Genomic DNA, 22,974 nt, shown 5'->3' on the forward strand with positions numbered 1-22,974 from the left:
ACGGCATGCCAACCATCTCTTCCTGGTAACCCTGACGATATTGTTGTTGGGGAGGGTATTGATACTCCCCATATTCCTCGTCAAAGTCATCGTCCTGACATTTCACATGTAATTGTGAAGAACTACTCGCATAGCCAAAAGGGCCTTCATCCTCCTCCTCTGAATCCTGCTCCTCCAGCAGGTGTGATGGTACAAGAGGCGTAATCTTACTCAGTGAGGTGATTTCCGGTGTGATTCTCCTCTTCCTGGCCCCTTCCAATTTCTCTGGTGTTTTTTCCCTCTACACCGTCGTCGATGCCGACGTCGACATCAACAGCAGTGCCTTATCTGTCTTCGACGATGTAGTTACCGTTGTCGTTGTAGTCGTCGACGATCCCGCCGTCGGAGCAGTCATCGTCGTCGACGATACCGGCGTCAAAACCGTTGCCGATAGTGACATCGTCGACGGAGAGTCATCAGTCACAGGTCGTGAAGGCTTATTTGGGACTAACTTTACCTCAATCTTCGTAGTCGACGACGCAGTTTTCTTCGTCGATGATCCCGTCGACGATGCAGAAATCGTTGATTTTACCTCAGGAGGCATTGAGGAAGGCTTCTTGAAGGATTGTTTGACCTGAGGGGGTGATTTAGACGGCTCAGAACCAGTCTTTTTTACAGCCTAATCCCCCGAAGCATATTCCTTACTCTCCTTTTCTCTATGTTGAGGAGATTTTGAGGGACTGCGCCCAGAAGACCAATGATTGGTCTTTTTGAGGGCCTTCTCAGGACGCTCCTCTGAGGTATGAGTATGAGGTGATTTCTTCCTCTTTTGAGACCTCCTAGATGAAGAAGAGGATGCCTCATCGCTATCACTGGAGATAACCTCCTTTCTGGCCTTAAGCTTTTGAAGCCATATCAAAAGGCGTCCTTCACGGTCCCTTAGGGTTTTACTCGAAAAGGTGCGACATACCTTACAGGCTTTCGCTTGATGGTCCGGGTAAAGCCAGTAGATGCAGTCAGAATGAGGGTCATCAGTGTAGAGCCTCTTCTTGGAACAAGTGGCACAGGCTCTAAATAAACCCTTTTTCTCCTTTCCAGACATTCTCGGGTAGAAAGAATTAGTAATCAGCAATGAAGATGATATCAGCAGATGAACTTCACAGGAAAAAAACTCCAAATCTTAAGTAGCAAGAGAAAGTTTGAGCAAAGCTCAAAGGAGACTCCCTAGTACAACGTGCGGTAGAAAATCTGATGGGCTAAGGTTCTCTCAGGAGTGTTCTAGAAGGTGAGAGGTCCTGATTGGTTCAGGGAAAAGTGTAGTCTCATTTACATAATGACTGTTACGGGCTACAAAATGGAAATGGGCCTAGGCCTTTTTCTGTTTTGTATTCATCTAAGCATTGCTTTTTTATATACCGGGGACTCCCATCTCGACGAAGGGGAATGATTCAAGCATGTGAATCTATGAAAGTTCCAATACTGGAGTAACCTTCTTTGGTACAGAGCAGATTCACTGACCAGTGGACCGGATTTGATAGAACGAAAACCACCACAGGAGAGAAGTACTATACTTGTGAAGGAACAAAGACTAACATCACAAAGGAGTAGCCATCATCCTGAGCAAGGGGACAGGGAATGCCTAATTGAGTGGAAACCAATCAGTAGTGGACCCATGACAGCCAGGTTAAAAGGTAGGCACATCAGTACCACCAATATTCAGTGCTATGCGCTAATAAATTACGCTGAGGAAACAGACACGGACATGTACTACCAAGAGATGCAAGCTGAACTTGAAGGTGTGCCAAACCATAACTTGAAGATTGTGATGGGGTACTGGAATGCTAAAGTGGGAAATGATAACACCAACCACAACAGAGCTATGGGAAAGGAAGATAGTGGAACAATGAATGACAATGGAGAAAGACTGTTGAAATTTTCTGGTCATAGAAGGGACTCTCTCCCCAATTCGTGACATTCATAAACTTGGTGCTCACCCAATGGCAGAGAAAGAAGCCAGATTAACCAATTGATGATACCTAAAGAACCTTACTGCAAGATGTCAGTGAGGAGAGGAACACACATCAGAAGTGATCACCATCTAGTGACACCTTTTGTGAAGTTGAAGCTAAATAAAAACAGAACTGAAAACATCAGGATGACAGCACTTTATGGGGGGAAATAACAGGATCTCAAGACCAACAAGGCATTAGTCTTACCAATCAACAACAGGTTCCAACTACTGACACAGAAGATTAGTCTGAGACAGCTGCCGACTCAGTCAATGCAAAATGGGAACTGGTCTCTTAAATATGTGAGAATGGCAGTGAAACATATCTGAGGGCCGAGTCTAGGGAAAGAAAGAATGGATAAGACAAGACACATAGCAAGCTATTGAAGACAGGAGGGCAGCAAAAAAGAAATTTATGGGGGCCAAGTATGAGAGGCTGCAGAAGTACAAGCACCAATACACAGACACAAATAGAGCAGTCTAAAGAATGATGAGAACAGACAATCAGTCATAAAGGAATAACCGTTCCAGCTAAGCAGAGGATGCAGCCAAAAGACGAGAACAGGGGAAGGCCTTCAACATCAGGAGGATAGTCCATGATAAATCTTCTGCAACATATAACACTCCTTTTTTGGACAAGCAAGGCACACTACTCACAACAGAGAAAGAGCAGGAAGCAAGCTTGGCTGTGCACTTTAAACAAGTCTTGAACATACTAGTACCAAAAAAGCGAAGCATATATTAAAGAAGTGGAGATAGAATTTGATGTGAACACCTACCCATCACAGAAAGAAGAAATCGTCACTGCCATTCTATCTCTCAAAATCGGAAAACCTCTTGGCCAAGACAACCTGAAAACAGAAATGTCCAAGGCAGACCCTGAAACATCAGCCAAGGTCCTCTAACCACGGTTTACTTCGATGTGGGAAGTACCTGACGACTAGAACCAAGGCTTCATCATCACAATTCCATAGAAGGGAGAGTTAACCAACTGTAACAACTGGTGTGGAATCACCATGCGGCCAATTTTGAGTAAAGTCCTGGAAAAAGTCAATATACAGCACATTTCTGCTGCCATGGACAAGCAGCTAAGAAAAGAACATGAACGGTTCTGCCATAATAGAAGGTTCTGTTGATAATATTTTTACTCACCATACGAAACATCATAGAGCAGTTCATGCAGGTGCAGCGACAACTATATATCCACTTCATTGATTGTGACAGTATTCACTGTGACAGCCCCTAGTGGATACCGAGAACTTATGGCATATCACAGTAGATAGCTATCATGAAGAGCTTCTATGATAATTTTACCTGCAAGGTGGGAGATCGTGAGTTTAGAATTGTAATCAAGACTGGTGTATGACAGGAATGTGTGATGTCAGCATTGACCTTATTCTCTACACTGGAAGACCTTAACTATATGGATGATTTACCCTTGCTCTCTTTCACACACCAGCATAGGCAGGAGAAGACGTCTCACCTCATCATCTATACACAGCAAGTAGGACTGAAGAGCAACAATAAGAAATCCGACGTCATGCCATTCAACATCCCAAACCCTTCACATGGAGAGAACTGAGCTGAATGAAGAGTCCACCTACCTAGGCAGTCCTCTGACGCATGATGGAAAGGCAGGCAGTGACATCAAGGGCAGAATGAACAAGGACAGGAATGCCTTTAGGATATTGAACAATGTGTGGTGGCCTTCTCAGTACAGCACCGACACCAAGCTGAGGCTTTACCAGAGCTGCATTCGATCCACACTTTTGTATGAACCAGAAAGCTGGTGAATGATGAAAAGCGGCATCACCGATGTTGCCTTCCACACCAGCAATGTGAGAAGAATCTTGTGCATTTTCTGGCCGCAAAACCATCTCCAATCAGGAACTGCTCACCAGATGCAAGCAAGACAGCATGGACACCATCATTATTAGAAGGATATAGATAGGACAGACCATCAGAAAAAAACAAGACTCCATTACAAGAACAGCTGTCTACTGGGCCCCAGAAGGTAAACAGAAGCAAAGCAGGCCAAAGAACACTGGGACACAAACTGTGGAAACAGAAATGAAGACCCTGAACCACAGCTGGGGCCCCATACAGAAACTTGCTCAAGATAAAACTAAGTGGCGGTCCTTCGTTGCTACCGTACATGCCAGCTGGCATAACAGGCAGTAGATAGGGATCACTGAAAACGTGATATACACATAAATGCTGAAGCAGAAATTAATGAAATATTGCATACTGATCATTTGTCCCAGAACATTCACAATTGAGTTCTCTGGACATCAGTTTCAAATACAGTAATTACTGACATACCTAGTGTTGTTATTTCTTAGCTGCTCCCATATCAGTGACGTAAGTTCCTTCTTTACCTCAAGCAAAAAGGGTGCCATAGATCCAGATGTGTCAAGCAAGATACAAACATTTTTCTCTAAAATACTGCCAAACAATCGCCGGCTTCCTAAAACAAGAAAAATAATTCCTCAATTTCAGTAGTTTACTTACAATATGCAGAATTTCACTATAGTCTTCTGAATTCAACTGTAATCTTGCAGAATGTTATAAAACGTTTATTAGTAATCATACTGCACTGACACTTGTGAGCAGTTCTGTCTGGGCAACTTAGAGATTCTTAAAGCAGACCGTTGGTTTATTTTGTTGACAGAAAATAGTAAAATGTTATAGGTAACTGATCTATTCTCCATTTTGCTACAATTCATAGTAACTGGATCATTATTGTTTGTTTTTATCTGTAGTTTATCCAGTTGTTTGTTACAAAACTGTCTAAACTTTATATATGCAACCTATCTCCTTACAAAACAGGAATTGCTAGTAAAATCATTTAAAAATACAACAAACAATTATTTGTTTTCACTATAATTCACATATTTGTGTTATCTTATAACTTCATGCTTTTTATTTTTATTTATATTGATATTTTTAGAGCACAGCTAACCAAGCAGTGACAGACCACAACATACAGCTCAATAATATTAGAACAAAATATGCATGAGGTTAAGGACTGAATGGGGTCTATTAATAAAGCAGAGAACAAGACTGAGTCTAATATTAATATATCTACTTCATTAAATGTTTATCAATATATTTACTTTGAGTTTGACAAAGGGCCTGAAGTAAAACATGTTACGAATAGCTTCCACAGGAAGCCTTTATGAAGAACAGGTGTTTTGAAGTCCTATTTTCAGGCTCTGATGTCACAGCTATGAAAAATTGAGTTTCACTCTCTCGACTGCTCTAATATTAGGATAGTGACATATAGATCCTTAAACCGGTGCTAGGGCTGAAGCTGATCCCTCTCTGGCCAGTGGCCTCTTCAGTGGCGTACAGATCTAACCAAGGCTCTCCCCACTGCTGAAAGAGACCTTGCACCACATCCGAGTTCAGATGCCATTCGTGATTCATCATGCACCGCCGGCTGAGTTCATCCGCCCTGGCGTTCAGAGAACCTGCCAAGTGTTGAACCACCAGGGTAAATGCCCTGATGTTCCAGCCATGTCCAAAGGCCAACCCGCCCTGTTTGTTGCAGTACCACATGGGGGTGGTGTTGTCTGTGAACACCTGCACTACTTTCCCCTTCACAGAGGGAAGGAATGCCTTCAGTGCAAGTCGGATAGTACGAAGCTCCAGAAGGTTGATATGGAGCCGGGACTCCACCGGAGACCAGAGTCTTCTGATATCCGCCTCTCCCATGTGGCTGCCCCAGCCCAGAAGGGACGCATCCGTCACAACTGTGTGTTCCGGTTGGGGAAGGGAGAGGGATCTGCCATTGACCCAATCGCAATTCGTGAGCCACCACTGCAATTGTCGTGCAGTGCCCTCCGAGCTCTGGATGAGATCGGACAGGTTGCCCTGATGCTGTGCCCACTGGAACTTCAGGTCCCACTGCAGAGCCCGTATATGCCATCTGGCATGATCCACTAACAGGACGCAGGAGGCCATCAGGCCCAGTAGCCGGAGGGTCATCCTGACCGAGACCCGGGACAGAGGCTGAAAGATCGTAATCATCGCCTGAATATCCCGGACTCGCTGCTTGGGAGGATAAATCCGAAAATGCGCCAAGTCCAGACAGCTCCGATGTAGAGGAGCTTCTGAGAGTGAATCAGGTGCGACTTCAGCACATTGATGGAGAACCCCAGCAAATGCAGGAGGTGGGCCATAGTCTGGAGGTGGGACACGACTGCTTGGAGCGAGCCCGCCTTCAACAACTAGTTGTCGAGATAGGGGAAGACTGGAACCCCTGATCGGCACAGATGAGCTGCGACCACCGCCATCACTTTCGTGAACACCCGAGGGGCGCTGGTAAGGCCAAAGGGGAGCACGGTGAACTGAAAGTGCTCATGGCCTACCGTGAACCGCAGGTAACGCCGGTGGGCCGGCAGGACAGGGATATGAAAGTAAGTGTCCTGCAAGTCCAACGCTGCCATCCAGTCTTGCAGATCTAGGGCAGACAAGACCTGAGCAAATGTGAGCATCTTGAACTTCTCCTTCCGGAGGAAGCGATTGACGTTCCGAAGGTCTAAGATAGGACCCAGGCCCTTGTCCTTTTTGGGGACCAGAAAGTAGTGGGAATAACAACCACGACCTACTTCTGGCCCAGGACGCGCTCGATGGCCCCCTTGGCTAAGAGGGCCGTGACTTCCTGTTGAAGAAGCGCAAGATGGTCCCCTGACATGCGGTGGTACTGAGGTGGCATGGCTGGAGGGGAAGTCTCGAAGGGGAGGGAATAGCCCCTTCGGACAATTTGCAGCACTCACTTAACCGAGGTGATGTTGCCCCAGTGGGGGAGATGATGGCGAATCCTGCCGCCCACTGGCGTTTCATGGGCCTGAAAGGTCGGACTAGGAAGGCTTTGCAGTGGATGCTGCGGGGGTGGGGGTGGACTGACCCGCCCGCTGGCCTCCAGAACCGCCTTGACGGTTCCCACGTCCACGGCTGCGCTGAGGATGTTGCTGTGCAAGCCTGTGGCTCTGGAACAAACGTGTTGGGGCACCTCTTCCGTGGCCACGAAAGGAGCTAAAAGTGGAAGGCGGAGGAGGGTGAGTGGCCAACAGGCCCAAGGAATTGGCCGTAGCCCACACATCCTTAAAATGCTCCAACGCACTATGTGCCTTATTGCCAAAAAGGCGAATGCCATCAAAGGGCATGTCCATCAAAGTGTTCTGGACATCCCCTGAGAAGCCAGTTGTCCTCAACCAGGTGTGGCGCCGAAGCGCCTCCGTCGTGGAATTCGCCCTGCCCAGCGAGTCGGCGGTATCAAGCCCACAACGAATAGTGAACTTTGCTGCGTCTCTCCCAGCTGCAATAGCTTGGGAGAGTACTGTCTGTGCTTCCTCTGGACAGTTGGGCAGCACCTGCACAACCGTATCCCACAGAGAGTAGGAATAACGGCCCAAGAGGCTTGCGGTGTTCACCGACCGCAGCCCTAAGCTGGCAGAAGAAAACAGCTTCTTGCCAAGCTGCTCCAGCTTCTTGGATTCCCTATCCGGGTGTGCAGAAGGGAACGCGCTCTGGGAAGCAGAGGCTTGGACAACCAAGCTCTCGGGAGTGGGGTGTTGGGAGAGAAAGAGGGGATCGCCCGGAGCCGGGCGATGTGAGCGGGCCACATTCTTGTCCACAGGAGCCCCTGGCCTGGACCAAGTGCCCAAAAGGACGTCAGAAAGTGCGTCTTTAAAAGGCAGCAAGGGCCCCGAAGAGGTTGCCGCCGGCTGAAGCACTTCTGTCAGGAGGTTAGTCCTGACGGCCACCATAGGGAGTTCGAGGTGGAGGGCCTCAGCTGCCCTACGTACTACCACTATGTAACTGGCTCCCTCCTCCATAGTCATGGTAGGCGGAGACAGCATGCCAAGGTCAGGTGAGGTGTCAAGACCACTGGCATCCCCCAAATCCTCTACTCAGTCCAGATCATATTCACACTGTTGTGTAAGAGGGTCCTCAGACCCCTCCCAGTCCCCCCTTCCTCCGAAGTCTGCGAAACAGGCTGAAATAAGGAGGACAGACATAGGGGAAAAAGGGCCCCATCGGGATCGGCGCCAAACGGCGCTGATCCTGCACCGTGTCCGGGTCAGGGCTGAAACTGGGGACGACGTTGTCCCGAGGAGCGGGCGACATCGGAGGTGGTGCTGAGGGGGTCGATGTCGGTGGCGGTGTTATATGGTCAACCGGTGTTGACCGGGGTCCGATCCCGGGGGGTCCAGTGGCGCCAGAGCCGCCAGCGATGGTAGGACAGGACCCTGGTCGGGCCCGCGGGGCCTGTAGGGGCACCGGTGGGGCCAGACGGCCAAAAGAGTCGGGCCATGGCAGCAAGAAACTCTTGCACCTGAGCAGGTGTCACCGACGGACCCGGAAAGGGTGGGTAGGCCGGGGGCGATGTCGCAGGCTCTGCCGGAGCAGCGGGGGTGGCACCACCCGCACCCTCAGCCCCGTCGCGCGACGGGCAAGGGGAAGTCGTGGAGCAACGACGCTTCTTCGACTTCTTTTTGGAATGCTTCGACTTACCTGACCCCGAGTGCGAAGACTTAGATCCAGAGGAATGATGGTGACGGCTCCGCGACCGGTCCCTCGACCTCCCACGGGACCGGGATCTTGAGCAACGCGGAGCCAACTGCCGGACTTCCAGCAACTTTTGGGACCGCTCCCGCAAAGTCTTCGGAGCCATGGCCCGGCAGTCGGGGCACGACTTGGAGTCGTGGTCGCGCCCAAGGCAGTAGAGACATGCGCGGTGTGGGTTCATCACCGACATCATGTGGTGACAGACCCCACAGTTCTTAAAGCCGGACATCCCTATGACACCAGGAGTCGATCGACTCCAAGAAATTGAGACAAAGGGCCTCGAAAAAACTCAGTCAAAAAGTCACTGGGGGTACTTGCTCTTCCCGGATCTGCGCTTGCTGGCTCAAAAAAAGAAAAAACTGACATCAGCGCGCGTGGGCGCCTCTAAGTAGCTCCAGTGACGTCTTCTCGGCGCCGTCGACGCCAACGACGCACGCGGAGCCGCACTACGACGCCCACCGATGTGCAGGGGTACTGTTGAAAAAAACTTTCCAGATCCAGTCTGACGCCTGGGGGTAATTCTAAGGTAAGGAATCTATCACTGCATGTTTCTTTCAGATACATGTGTTGTTACTCCGTACGTTTTAATTACACCTTAGACCACTGCTTTCTTAAAGGATTTACAGACAGAACACAAGCTTTGTCGTCTGAAGGCTGGCAGTGGTTACTTTACTCACTAGCACATCTCACATTTATATGAGACCTTCTATTAGTTTCCCTTCATCAGCTCCACACAGAGTAGAAGCTAATCCGGAATTGATATAATAATTCTTTTGTCACAGTTCAAAGCTACTAATTCTATATATGGACATAGCTAGTTGAATGTACTCGTGGTACTGTCTTGCATGCAATGCATTATGGATAGGGTGGATTCACCATATCTTCTGCAGGGTGCTGTACAATATGTGGCCAAAAGAGGTTCCCTTGCACCCCTTTTGGCCACATATGGTACTGCACCCTGAAACATGTCTAGATAAAAAGATTGCATTTATAATGCCAGTAACTTCAACTCCAACAAATGCAAGACCAATTGCATTTACAATGCAATAGGTCTCGAATTTGTTAAAGTTACAGCTGTTGGTGTTGAAAATGACAATGTTTTTTACTTTTGCGTACCATTGGCAACAGTGCAAAGCAAATATAATAATTCCACTGCAAATATAAACAAAACTAAAGGTTCTGCCCGAATTTTTATAATTAGCTCCTTTCCCTGTCCTTTGTAAATGGTGGCTTTTCATTGGTCAATAGGTTTAGTAATTCCTCCTTAGTAGTGCCTTGTCTCTTCTTGTAACCTCCCATGAGAAAACGTCCTGGTACATGTGTTGTTACTTCATAAGTTTTAATTACAGCCTCAGACCACTGTTTTCTTAAAAGATTTACAGACAGAACACAAGCTATGTTCTTTGTAAGGCTGGCAGTGGTTACTTTACTCACTAGCACATCTCACATTTATATGAGACCTTCTATTAATTTCCCTTCATCAGCTCTACACAGAGTAGAACGTAATCCGGAATCAATATAATAATTATTTTGTCACATTTCAAAGCTACTAATTTTATATATGGACATAGCTAGTTGAATGTACTCGTGGTACTGTCTTGCATGCACTGCATTATGGGTAGGGTGGATTTATCATATCCTCTGCAGGGTGCAGTACCATAAGTGGCTAAAAGAGGTCCCCTGGGACCTCTTTTGGCCACATTTGTTACTGCACCCTGTAACATGGCTAGGTAAAAACCACTGGCATTTACAATGCCAATAACTCCAACTTTGCAGGGTGCAGTACTATATGTTGCCAAAAGAGGGCCCATGGGACCTCGGCCCTCTTTTGGCCACATATAGTACTGCACCCTCCAACTTGGCTAGGTAAAAAAAGACATTGGTATTTATAATGCCAATAACTCAAACTACAACAAATGCAAGACCGATTGCATTTTTAATGCAATAAGTATCGCATTTGAGCTGTTGGCATTGCAAATAAAAGTGTTTTTTACTTATGCTTTTTTATACCATTGACAATAGTGCTATGCAAATATAATAATTGCACTGCAAATAAAAACAAAACTAAACTTTCTGCCCCATCTTTTTAATTGTCTCCTGTCCTTTGTAAATAGCGCTTTTCATTGATCAATAGGCTTAGTGGTCCCTCCTTAGTACCACCTTATCTCTTCTTGAAACCTCCCATGATAACACTTCCTAATACAAGTGCTGTTACTCCCCAAGTTTTAATTAGAACCTCAAAGCTCGGCTTTCCCAAAGGGTTTACAGACAAGCCACAAGCTTTGTCCTTTTTAAGGGTTGGCGGTGGTTACTTTACTTACTAGCACATCTCACATTTATATGAGACCTTCTATTAATTTCCCTACATCAGCTCCACACAGAGTAGAACCTAATCCGGAACTGATATAATAATTCTTATGTCACATTTCAAAGCTACTAATTTTATATATGGACATAGCTAGTTGAATGTACTTGTGGCACTGTCTTGCATGCAATGCATTATGGGTAGGGTGGATTTACCATATCTTTTGCATGGTGCAGTACCATATGTGGCCAAAAGAGGTCACCTGGGACCCCTTTTCACCACATATGGTACTGGACCCTATAACATGTCTAGATTTAAAAAAATTGCATTTATAATGCCAATAACTCCAACTCCAACACATGTAAGACCAATTGCATTTCCAATGCAATAGGTCTTGAATTTGTTAAAGTTAGAGCTGCTGGTGTTGAAAATGACAATGATTTTTACTTTTGCATACCACTGACAATAGTGCAAAGCAAATATAATAATTCCCCTGCACATAAAAACAAAACTAAACGTTTTGCCCCATTTTTATAATTGGCTCCTGTCCCTGTCCTTTATAAATGGTGAATTTTTATTGGTCAATAGGTCTAGTAGTTCCTCCTTAGAATTGCCTTGTCTCTTCTTTCAACCTCCCATTAGAACTCTTCCTGGCACATGTGTTATTACTCTATAAATTTTAATTACAACCTCAGACCACTGCTTTCTTAAAGGATTTACAGACAGAACATACGCTGTGTACTCTGAAAGCGGGCAGTAGTTACTTTACTCACTAGCACATCTCAAATTTATGAGACCTTCTATCAATTTCCCTACATCAGCTCCACACAGAGTGGAACCTAATCCGGAATTGATATAATAATTCTTTTGCCACATTTCAAAGCTACTAATTTTATATATGGACCTAGCTAGTTGAATGTACTCGTGGTACTGTATTGCATGCAATGCATTATGGGTAGGGTGGATTTACCATACCTTCTGCAGGGTGCAGTACCATATGTGGCCAAAAGAGGTCCCCCCGGCACCCCTTTTGGCCACATATGGTACTGCACTCTGTAACATGGCTAGGTAAAAAACATTGGCATTTATAATGCCAATAACTCCAACTTTGCAGGGTGCAGTACTATATGTGGCCAAAAGAGGGCCCATGGGCCCTCTTTTGGCCACATATGGTACTGCACCCTGCGACATGGCTAGGTAAAAAAAGCATTTGCAATACAATAGGTCTGGCATTTACGCAAGTTTTAGATATTAGCATTTTAAATGGCAATGCCTTTTATTTACGTTTTTGTTTTTAAAACATAAATAAAAAGCATTGCCATTCACAATGTCAATAGCTTAAACTGGCATAAATGCGAGACCTATTGCAAATGTTTGTTCAATTGTTCTTACCAGTAATACAATCCTGTGGGACACTGAGACTGACATCTGGGACTTCCAATCTCTTTGGGATTTGCCTCACCCGGCCTTGACGAAGCCAGGAGTCGCACTAACAAGCCAGGGGTCACAAGCTGAACACCAGAGTTTGCAGCTGTGACGTCTGGCGACCCTTAATTGATGGCCAAATATAAACTTTGTGGACAAGAATGCAGAAAAACATAAAACTCGCCATCAGTTTTGCAGGCAGAGTTTCAGGCATTTTCCAAGCATGAGTTATACATGGGAAAAGCTTTGTGGAACTAACCAAATCCTTTTACCACTGGGTAAGGGAACACCTTGCTGGAATTTAGTTCTGGTTGGAAGTACAGGAAATACTATTTGCATCTATGTAAGGAACCTGACACTGAAACCACTGTGGACTTTCTTAGGAAAAGCAACGGAACAGCAATCAGCTAATACCAAGCAATAACTTTAAAAACTGAAGTGGCAATAGGATGAAGGGAAATGACCAAGAAAACAGGAAAACCCTACAAAATGGAGGGATGGTGCCTATAGTCAATGGAATGCTTCCTTAGCAGCAAAGGTAGTGCACTGCTACACAAGTTTGTGAAAACATTGGAAAACTAGCAAGAGAAATAATCATAAATTGACCAATACATTTCATATACACACGGCACAGACACATACGTAGGTACATTTAAGTGCACCCATTTATTTGTAGAAATAAAGGTCAATAGGAGAAGAAGCAAATAAGAAAATAATGAGAAGCCCTTAAAGGAACTCACAAATAGTTAATTAATCATGTTAAAACTGTTTAAGACTGGCAAATGCATACAATGAAATATTGTACTTTTAGATTTAATGAAAATAAAAACATGAATGGTAAACCAATAACTAAACATAACATAGTACAACATAACATAGCACTATATAACACAACATAAATTAACATAGCATAACATAACATATTTCAGTTTGCATGGTGGCATAGACAGTTGTAGAACATTTGATGCAGAGCGAACCAAACAAAATATTGTTTAACACCTCTTTCCTAGGAAGGAATAGGTAAGGTGTAGTATCTCAGTATGAGTCAAAGAGTGTTAACAGATGTGTGTACAACAATATAATATTGTGGAAGGGTTTACTTTCACAATTTTGATATTAGCACAATCTCTCAGTTGAAAATAAGCAATAATCTGAATGGTCTCTGATGAATTCTAAAATGCATCCATCTAACCCTGCCAGCTCTATAATACAGTGGTTGGCACCCAGGAAGGTACATATGCGGTAATGCCAAAGAAATACTCAACCAAGTCAACCTGCGCACTGGATTGGAAACATACCTGACAAAAGCCATTGCATCCGTTGTAAATATCTTCGTAACACCTTCTCCACCTGCTCAATGTACTCTTCCAGTTCTTTAGGTTGAAATTGCAGATGTTTCACAACACCCTGCATGATTGGGCATGAGAGAAACACATGAATTAGATACTGAATTCTGAATATAACATGGTTTAGAAAATAATACAAAAAGTATTTTGAATGTCCTCTCTTACCAAGTAATTGAAAAGGTGGCACATGGTGCCCTGTTTTAGATATTGCATTTCCAACCTTGCTTTGTCAAACTGATTTTTTAAAAAGTTCTTTGTGTAAATGAATACATTAGGGTTATTTATTCTAACAGGAGATGCCATTGACAGTTCTGCATAAGGTAGAACACACCTGTGTCCATGAGTTTTGTGCTACTTAGCCTCCTTCTGCAAGTTTAATCAATGAAGATTAATTTTCATGCTTTTGGATTTTTTATTGAACAGAAGGCATTTTAATTGCATGTGTATAATCAATGCAGCATGCAGATTTGGGAAAATTCAAATGTAAAGCCGTATAAGCTATACCTCTGGTGATACCCAAAGTTAGGGAGATGCATTAAAAAAATGTTTTTGAGCTTTGTGAGCCTCACTATCTAATTGTTACAAAGTGTGAGACAACGGTCATCACTGTCACCTGAAACCACAAACGGATGCAATCTTGTGAGCATGATAGTGATTATGAGTTGTTATCTTTCAGGTGGAAATAAAGCCCAAATCGAGTGATGTCTAGGTAGTGACAGATGAGTGTTTCCCGCAGACAAGGACTGGATAGCACCAATGGCAAGACACTGGCGAGGACCCAAGGGACTCCAATCATTCCCAAAAGGCAGAGAGTTGTACGAATAATGCCGCCCTACCACCCAAATCCCATTTTTAGCCAGTGCCTACATGACTGTAAGATCGGATGAGTGGTAGAGACACTTGAACATTTCCAGAGACAGTAAGTTCTTGCGTTTGATCACATAAAGTAAAGATCCTATTCATACTTTTTTAAGAACTATAGGTCCTGATGACAGGAAAACCTGGCTACTACCTCACTAGCCCTGAGTACCAAAAGCCTATGTCCTTTCATGGGGAGTTCTTGACAGACATTGAAGAGAAGGGCCTATGTGGGGTGCTCACGTTCCATGATGGAGAGAGTAGGGAGGATATTCCAACATCTTTTGACACCAGGCTAGCATTCATTGCTCCAGACAAGTATAGTAGACGGTGTAAGTATACAGCGTTTTCTTTGTTATTCTTTTAGTGTTTTGGACCTTAAAGCATTAAAGGCCTTGGAATGACACCGGATTGTCAAGGGATCTGGAGAACCATGAGGAGGATGATTCACAGTTATCTTTAAGGCCACAATGATCTTTAAGGTCCAATAAGTGATGGTGTTAATTTTACAGTGGTTCACAACCATTTATCAGTGTCACCTGTTTTCCCTTTTCAGAGTCTTTGGGTCCCCATTTTTAGGGTCACACAGTTTCTCTCTCTCCATGTTTCTCTCTGTCCTTCTGTCTGTGTATCCTTGTTCCCCTATCTCATTTTCTAGTTGTGGTGCTCTCTTTCCTCTGCTTCAATGTCCTTTCTGTGTCCTGTGGTCTGTGTCTCCCCACCCCAAAGGCTTCTCTTCCCAGTGTCCTTATCTCTCTGCTCCTTTATCAGTTGCTATGTCAATGGTCAAGGTGGTACTCATGTCTCTCTGTCTAAGTGCTGGGTTCTTCTTGTCTATCATTTCTTGAACATATGCCTGTGCGCTTTTGCCAAATACCTGCCTCATCAACACTGGTCTAATAATGGATGAAAGAGAAATAGATTGTGTTGACTTTTGTGTTCTTTGAGGTCTCACTATTCCAACTTATCAGATAATTACTACTTTGTACTATATTTTAAACATTTAAATATGTGAAGTGTTCAATGTTAGATAGTAAATGTAACTGCCTATAGCTACAGCTCCTCATTAAGGGTATCTTTCATAGATTCAGGTGAGATCTTCCCCCTTTCTTGGTGAGGATTCTAATATATTTGACAATCACCCAGTACTAGACACTGAAAATTGCTTTCAAGGGCCTAACATCAGTCTTATGCATTCATTTCCTAGAGCTGAAAGGGTCTGAAAAACATGAATGGGCTATAGTATGAATGTCAGAATTAAAACGGCTATGTGATTAATTTACAAAGAATACCCAGTATGATGACAGGAAATAATGCCATAGGACTCAAGCTACACACTACTGACGAGGACCAAACAGGCTACACTCCAGTATGGGGTTGCTTGTGTTACCGTTCCATAAAGAACACGGCCTGGCAGTTCAGCCAAGACAATTCCTATTGGATCAGGGCCAGAGCTGATTTATTTTCACATGGCTGGTTCCTGCCCAAGGTGGCACAATGGTCAATGATGAAGGACAACTGCCTGAAGCTCAACACATACAAGACAGAGGTACTGATTTTCGGAAACAAAAGCTCCTCATACGATGCATCCTGGTGGCCTCAGAACTTGGTCCTGCTCCTACCCCCACTGACCATGCTAGGAACCTAGGCATCATTCTGGACAACAAGCTACCATGACAACTCAAGTCAACTCTGTCTCCTCCTCCTGCTTCTTTCTCCTCCGCATGCTTCATAAAATATTCAAATAGCTACTCCAAAGCTCAAGATGCACATCAACCAGGCCCTCATCTCCAACCGACTGGTCTACGGCAACACTCTCTACACAGGGATCGCAGCTCATCTCATCCAATGACTACAGACCATACAGAGCGCCACAGCCAGACTTGTTCTGGATCTCCCTAGATGAACCCACATCACCCCCTACCTTAGGGAACTCCACTGGCTCCCTGTACAGAAAAGATTCCAGTTCAAGCTCCTGACACATGCATAAAAGGCCCTACACAACTGCGGACCCGCCTACTTGAACCACTGCCTGAACTTCCATCAGCCCACCATACACCTCAGCTCAGCGTCCCTTTCTCTAGCCCTCACCGCCATCCGATGTAGCAAATGTGGAGGTCACTTCTTCTCCTACCTAGCAGTGAAGACATGGAACGAGCTACCCTTTCATCTACAAACATACCCATCTCTTCCAAAAGTCCCTGAAGACCTGGCTATTTGGCTAATCAACTAGATAGACCCTGCCAGAGTCTGGATACCCTCATGGGTGACAAGAAGCGCTCTACAAATCTACTGATGGGCAAAAACTGATGGACTGGATTGTAGCCCGGAGTAATTTCCATTGGCTGAGATTAATTCAAGCAATCCACTCATCACTTGTTTGTTGTCCTCAGGAAATAAATCACTTATGAATCTAAAAAAGATCTAATGGATAGAGAACTTATAAAATACGATTACAATCAAATAAAACAACATTTGGTTAGACTAATACTCCTCATGTGTTATTTTCATGTCTTCTCTCCCTAATTTCTGTGACATTGCATTATTTAGAGCTTTTTCAGTGTTGAGACAATCAGATCTATGAGTGTTAGAATGTGATTGGAAGTGATTCCAGAACCTGGAATGCGTAAATGCTTTAATTCTTTTGATCACGCCATTTGGTAATCAGACTTTTAAAACGCTGCATCCATTGAGATGCCCTAGTGCACGCCTGTTCTTTCACATGTGTGCTGGTACTAGCCAAAGAGCATGTGCACCAACCTGGATTCATGCTCACACTTGCATGAGGGCAGGAGCTGAATGGATACTCCTGCAGCCTCCGCAGTGTGGGGGCCCCCAGTCTTCTATATATAAAGAGCCCCCCTCAGCTTTGCAGCTCGAGTGTATGGGTATTGCCAGGGGCCTCCTCACCATCCCTTGCAGGGAGACCTCCCACCCCCCAAGGGTTCCACACGCCACTCCAGGGTGTACAATTTCTCAGGAATGTTTCCTTGTATCCTAGTTCGCCAGGCTCAAATGTACTGGCAGAGTGTGGTTTTCTTTACAGTCTTAGAAAATGCAAAAAACATCTTCAAGGGGATCAGAAGTACAACTAGCTTATTTCCTCAATAAAGATAATTGAAATCTACCGCTGCATAGAGAAAGCAGAGTGTTTAAACTAAAACACATTCGTATTCTCAATGTATAGCATGTGGACTTACTCCACTGACATAATAGCCTCAGCACAGGTGGGTATGTCTTACTTACGTTGACTTCAACACTTGGGAAGATGGTGCAATACTTAGCAGACACTTTCTTGTGCAAAGACTGCACCATTTTTTTCTGATGTGTGCAATCCGGTCCAAACATCAGGATGGACAATTCCAATTTCAGTTTCTTTAATCCGTACTTCTTTAACCACTTTTAAGGATAGAAAAAAAATCATTTGAAATATTAATATTAATATACCAATGAATTACATTTTAACCTTTTCTAAAGTACAAGAGCATTTAACATTATATGTTAATATAAATACCGATAATATATACAACAAGAAACTGCAAATACCCTTAAAATGTACTTAAAAATGTATATTTCTTAAGGTGCCTCCCAGACTTGTCACATTGTAATATAGGGAAATAAGATAGTAGAATTAATTGCTAATTTTTGCTTACTTCTATAATTATTTAAAGTAACAATTATGTGGTGATAATAATAATTTGCTTAGGCCCTGATTACAAGGTGGGGGAGGGGTTATTTCCAATTCCTGCGCAAACAGAAGTTTGTGCAGGGACCGGAATTCTGAGTTGAGCAGTATTTCCTACACTCTGCAGTTTTTGGCAGGTCAAATTTTATTGGGAGATAACTCCCAGAAAAAGGAGAAACATGCAGTATTTGGGGGTAGATGTATTAATACCCTAGTCGCAAAAACTAGCTGCAATTTGCGGCCAGTATTTTTTCCACCAGTGTAAACTTTTGAGAACCAACCAATGGACCAATAGGTCAGTTTAAAAAAATTCCTAATGGAAGTGGGTTGTAATCCAATATATCTCATTAATATTCATGAGGTAGCTCACAAATTACAACTCATTTTGATTGGTGGCTATCACAGGGATGGTGGCCTGGTGGTTCGCAAACGGACCGATTCTCAGAATCGGCCCGTTTGAGAACAGGAAAAGGCCTTTTGGGATGTATCATCCTAAAAGGGCATCGCAAATTAGAGAATCGCAAAATATTTATTTTGCGATTGCTTTTAAGGCATCGCAAATTGCGATTCCTTAAATGCAATGTATGAAGCACAGAAAAAGTGCAATTTGGCCGTAAGGAATCGCAAATTACCACCAACTTCAAGTTGGTGGCAATTTGCGATTTCCTTGAAAAATGCACTTTTTGGCATTTTTCAAAGTGCTATGTGGCACACAAACATGCCCTTAGGGCATGTATGTGCGCCACATGTGCACACATACATATTTCAGGGGTGCAACAGGGTGTCCTTTTGACACCCTGGCACCCTTGAAATTGTATTCTCATTTTGCGATTCTCAAATTGCGAATCGCAAATTGAGAATGTCTTCCCATTCATTCCTATGGGCCTCCTAGCCCATAGGAATGAATGGGAAGGTATTCCTTAATTGCGATTAGCAATTTGCTAATCGCAATTAAGGAATGCCAAGGAATCGCAAAACATTTGCGAATTATTTGTTACATCCCGTTTGCAATTCTCAAATAGCGATTCCCTAAAAATCTCTATTTGAGAATCGCAATAACGGTATTTGATACATATGCCCCTATGTCTTTGACTGCCTTTAAATAAAGAACCTTTTTTTGGAAAGAAGCCATTTTCCTTAAAAAAGGTTTTCTTCACAGAGAACAAGGGGAAAGGGAAGACAATGAGCTGTAACATTAAGAACGAGTAGTGTAGGACAAGAATGTTATAATGTGAAATGTCAACAGCCAACTGTTACACTATTTGCTGATTAATCAATACAAGAATGTGGGAGTTCTTGAGGGAAAGGGTTAGGGATATTGTCTTCAAGCCTAATTTGAATGTATGTTGCAAAAGGCGAGTAAAGGTAAAATAAAAAAAGGTTATTTTTTTGGGAAAGTTTCTTTGAGAGTTTGGTAATAGCCCCTGGACCACTGCCGATTTCTCATAACACTTTTTTTTAACGTTCACATAGGGGAAGGGGTCCAAAGGAGACCACTTCCCTTTTGTGAATGAGTTACCTACCCAACTTGGCGGCCTGTAACTTTTCAATGGTTTATAATAGGTATTTCAGTCCTAAATCATTGATATATATGGACAGGAATTGCTCTTTGAATGGGGTGATTAAAACAAGTTCATTCGAAACAACAATTCGTTAACCATTTTCTAAACAAATTTTGAGGATCTACAAAATTTAAATGACTCCTAAAATTAGTAATGTACATTTGGAAAAACTTTCATGCAGCCACAAACTCTGATTATGAGTATTTGTTACTGTAAAAACATTTAGTACACCTGTCCCTTGGTGATTTGCATGTTACACCACATATAAAAGTGAACATTTTGGAAAAGTGTGTAGTTACTTCACCTGTAAAATTCCTCACCCCTGGATAATGGCATTTCTAGAGTGTAATAAACACCTCACCCCATCCTCCCATTTGTAATTGGTAGTTCAAATCTTAAAGTATCAATAACAGATTTTACAGATACTTTTATTTCTCAGATTCCTTACAGCTATCTCAACTTTCTTCTTAAGTGGCAATAAATGTCTTTTCATTTACTATACATTTCAGAGAAATAAAGGCAATCACAACGTAACACGAGCAGGGTGTGAGGTCCTTAAACTGTGGATCTCTGTCACAGTCAGCTGTACTGAATCTTACAGTCCACCACAACATTACCAGCAGCACACATAGGATGCCAGGGTATGAAAATATTTCTGTGGCTTTTTTTCCCACAGTCACAGTTTGCAACTAATATTTGCTGGCAGTATGCATGGAGATACCAAAGGGGATGATGGACGAAGCGTTTGAGCAAATCAAACACTCACCCCCTTGTCAACTGATCTAGGTTTAATCCATCATCATTCTTTAGCTCACTCCACCACCCCAGTTCAGACATGGCCATATGCAAATCAGTCTGACCCTGTGCCTCATGGGAACAGTCCAGCCCGAACTGCCAAGCCATGTCTTCCCTGGACCGGAAACAAGCATCCTGGGACCGGTTTCGGGTTCATAACCCTCATCAGCCAGGCTATCTTGAATCCAGTGGCAAAGTGAGCAAGGGACCCACGTCAGTATGCATGGAAGCATCACATCATTTCACGCATTTCCATGTGACAAAGTTGCCAAACATAAAGGGCCAAATTCAAAAAGCTGAAAATCTGCACTTGCAGTGTTCCCACTTATGTACACGTATAGATTTACGACTTTTGGGAATTTAACTTCTGATTGGCTCACCGAGAAAGATGGGCCTGTTCCCAATCTCACTGATGCGGAGTTCTCCATGGTAGAGAGTTCCACTCAAATGGTACAGGATCCCCTGCGCAAATGCACATTTTATTTTTTGACCACAGGGAAAATATTTTCCCTACAGAGAAAGCCCTTTACCCACACCCCAAGCAAATCTAAGGGTGATCCATTTCTCTTTCCACCAGGGCTCGAGTCGAGTGTAAACACGGGTGGATGCCGTCTACCGATTGCTATGCACTCAAATGTACTCATGATAGACCTGCTAAACATATGTGAGGTCTTAAGATCTGATGTCACTTCCGGTGAGGTCATGGGTTGTGATGCCACTTCCTGTGATGCCACATGCGATGTTACGTGCCATGATAACACTTGCATACTGCCTAACTTGGTTAGTCATCCCACCTCTTTTTTTGTGCCCCGAGAGGAAACGTTGATTTTTGCGGGTTGCCAAACACTGGAATATTTTTAAAATGACTTTGTGCTATTTTCAAGGTATTGAGATAGAGAGTTTTGTTGGTAACATTCTCAGTCAGCGCAGAGCCGCCCTCTAATAAAGTGTGACTGAAGCACTTATAAGAGCAGCTTTGTCATGCACATTTTCACACTAACCCACCTCCGTTAATCACCTGCATTTGCAGACGCTTCTAAGCACGATTCTCAGGTTAATGATAAACTGTTCACACACAGCGATAGCATGTCACTATGACCCATTTTAACATCCTCTACTTTGTTGGCAATGGAACCCATTGTTATGCATGAAAGTGTTGCTGGTTTAACCCACTGGGGTAGTCATCCATCAGTTTGTTAAATTTCATTCACGTTTATCCAATTTGTGTGAAATACAAATTGAGGTAAAATGCCTCACTGAGGTTAAAACAATTGGGAGTCTGGCTCCAGTCTAATTGAAAATCTTGATAGGCAGGCTTTTCTCCAAATGCCAATCCAAGTGTCATAACTGATGGCTCCAATTGCACAAAATACTACTGTTACACACATGTTTTGCAAGTTTTAAAACTGAAGATGAAGTAGAATTTTCCTGGAATGAGCGACTACCTGTTGCCCACCTGATCGTGATTAGGTCATGTGGATAAGAAAGGGGGTACTTCTATTGGCGTAGCTACAATTGGTGCAGCAGGTACAGTGGCACCAGAACCCAAAACCCTGAATGGCCCATTGATAATTGATATTGCTGTAGTGTGTTATCCCAACAGTTCAAGGGTAAATTCCCTGGCTTTCACCATGGCTTCTTTGGTTTCCTATTTAGTATTGCTCCATTGTCGGGTCCTCCCTGCGACATAGCTGCCAATGTGCTTGTCTATGCTTTATGTACTTGTCCAGTCCAGGTTTTGTCTTTGAATTCTGGGACTTGTAGTCCGATTTTAAAATGGAATAAACAAGACAGTCCCAGGATCCAAAATCAAACCTGAATCTGGAGCAGCACCAAGTATGGACCTGCGAAACTTGACAGAGCTACTGCAAAAACACACTAGAGACGACAGAAGTAGATCTCAGGGGCAGACATACTTCGTAACACCACCTCTGTAAAATGGCCCAGAAACAATCTTCATTTAATACCTACATGGCGGTGTCAAAGTCCCCCCTTTAGAGTAGCAATATTGGGCTCCTTTTGGTTCGCTTTGGACTAGAGTGTTCTAAAAATCTGGCAAATTGAAATGGAGTTTGAAGAGTTTTGGAACAGTTTTTAAAGGACTGCCCTAGCTTGCACTGCTGACAAAAATCTTGTTGGTGTCCCATGTCATCAGCCTTGTCTGCCCCCGCCCAACCATGTACCATAATTATTACACGTGTGCTGTGCCCTCCTTAGCAAAATATAAAAACACGTAGCGTGGAGGACCAGTGGGTACCAGGTGGGTCAGGGATACATAAAAAAGAGCAGTTAGAGTGGGGTTGAAGGTTTGCTGTTGTTTTAAGAGTCTGCACTTCCTGCACATGATACTAAATAAGATTGTAAACCAAATTGTATGCACTCTCTTGTAACATGTCTGTTTTTGTTTACTTTAATTAGTACCCATGGATCATTAC

General features: G+C 43.7%; 1 protein-coding gene across 2 annotated transcripts in view; it reads right to left on the reverse strand.

Moving 5' to 3' along the window:
- Positions 1-22,974, reverse strand: part of VWA3A (von Willebrand factor A domain containing 3A) — a 598,738-nt gene that overhangs the window by 133,159 nt on the left and 442,605 nt on the right. For both annotated transcript variants that reach the window (XM_085629052.1, XM_085629053.1), the window contains 3 exons: positions 17,744-17,896; positions 13,592-13,700; positions 4,310-4,454 (listed from right to left, as the gene is read on the reverse strand). In XM_085629052.1, coding sequence (XP_085485178.1) covers positions 4,310-4,454; positions 13,592-13,700; positions 17,744-17,896 — 407 coding nt within the window. The remainder of the gene's footprint in view (positions 1-4,309; positions 4,455-13,591; positions 13,701-17,743; positions 17,897-22,974) is intronic.

The sequence above is a fragment of the Triturus cristatus genome, chromosome 10 (genome assembly GCF_964204655.1).
Source record: "Triturus cristatus chromosome 10, aTriCri1.1, whole genome shotgun sequence".
Classification (NCBI taxonomy): Eukaryota; Metazoa; Chordata; class Amphibia; order Caudata; family Salamandridae; genus Triturus; species Triturus cristatus.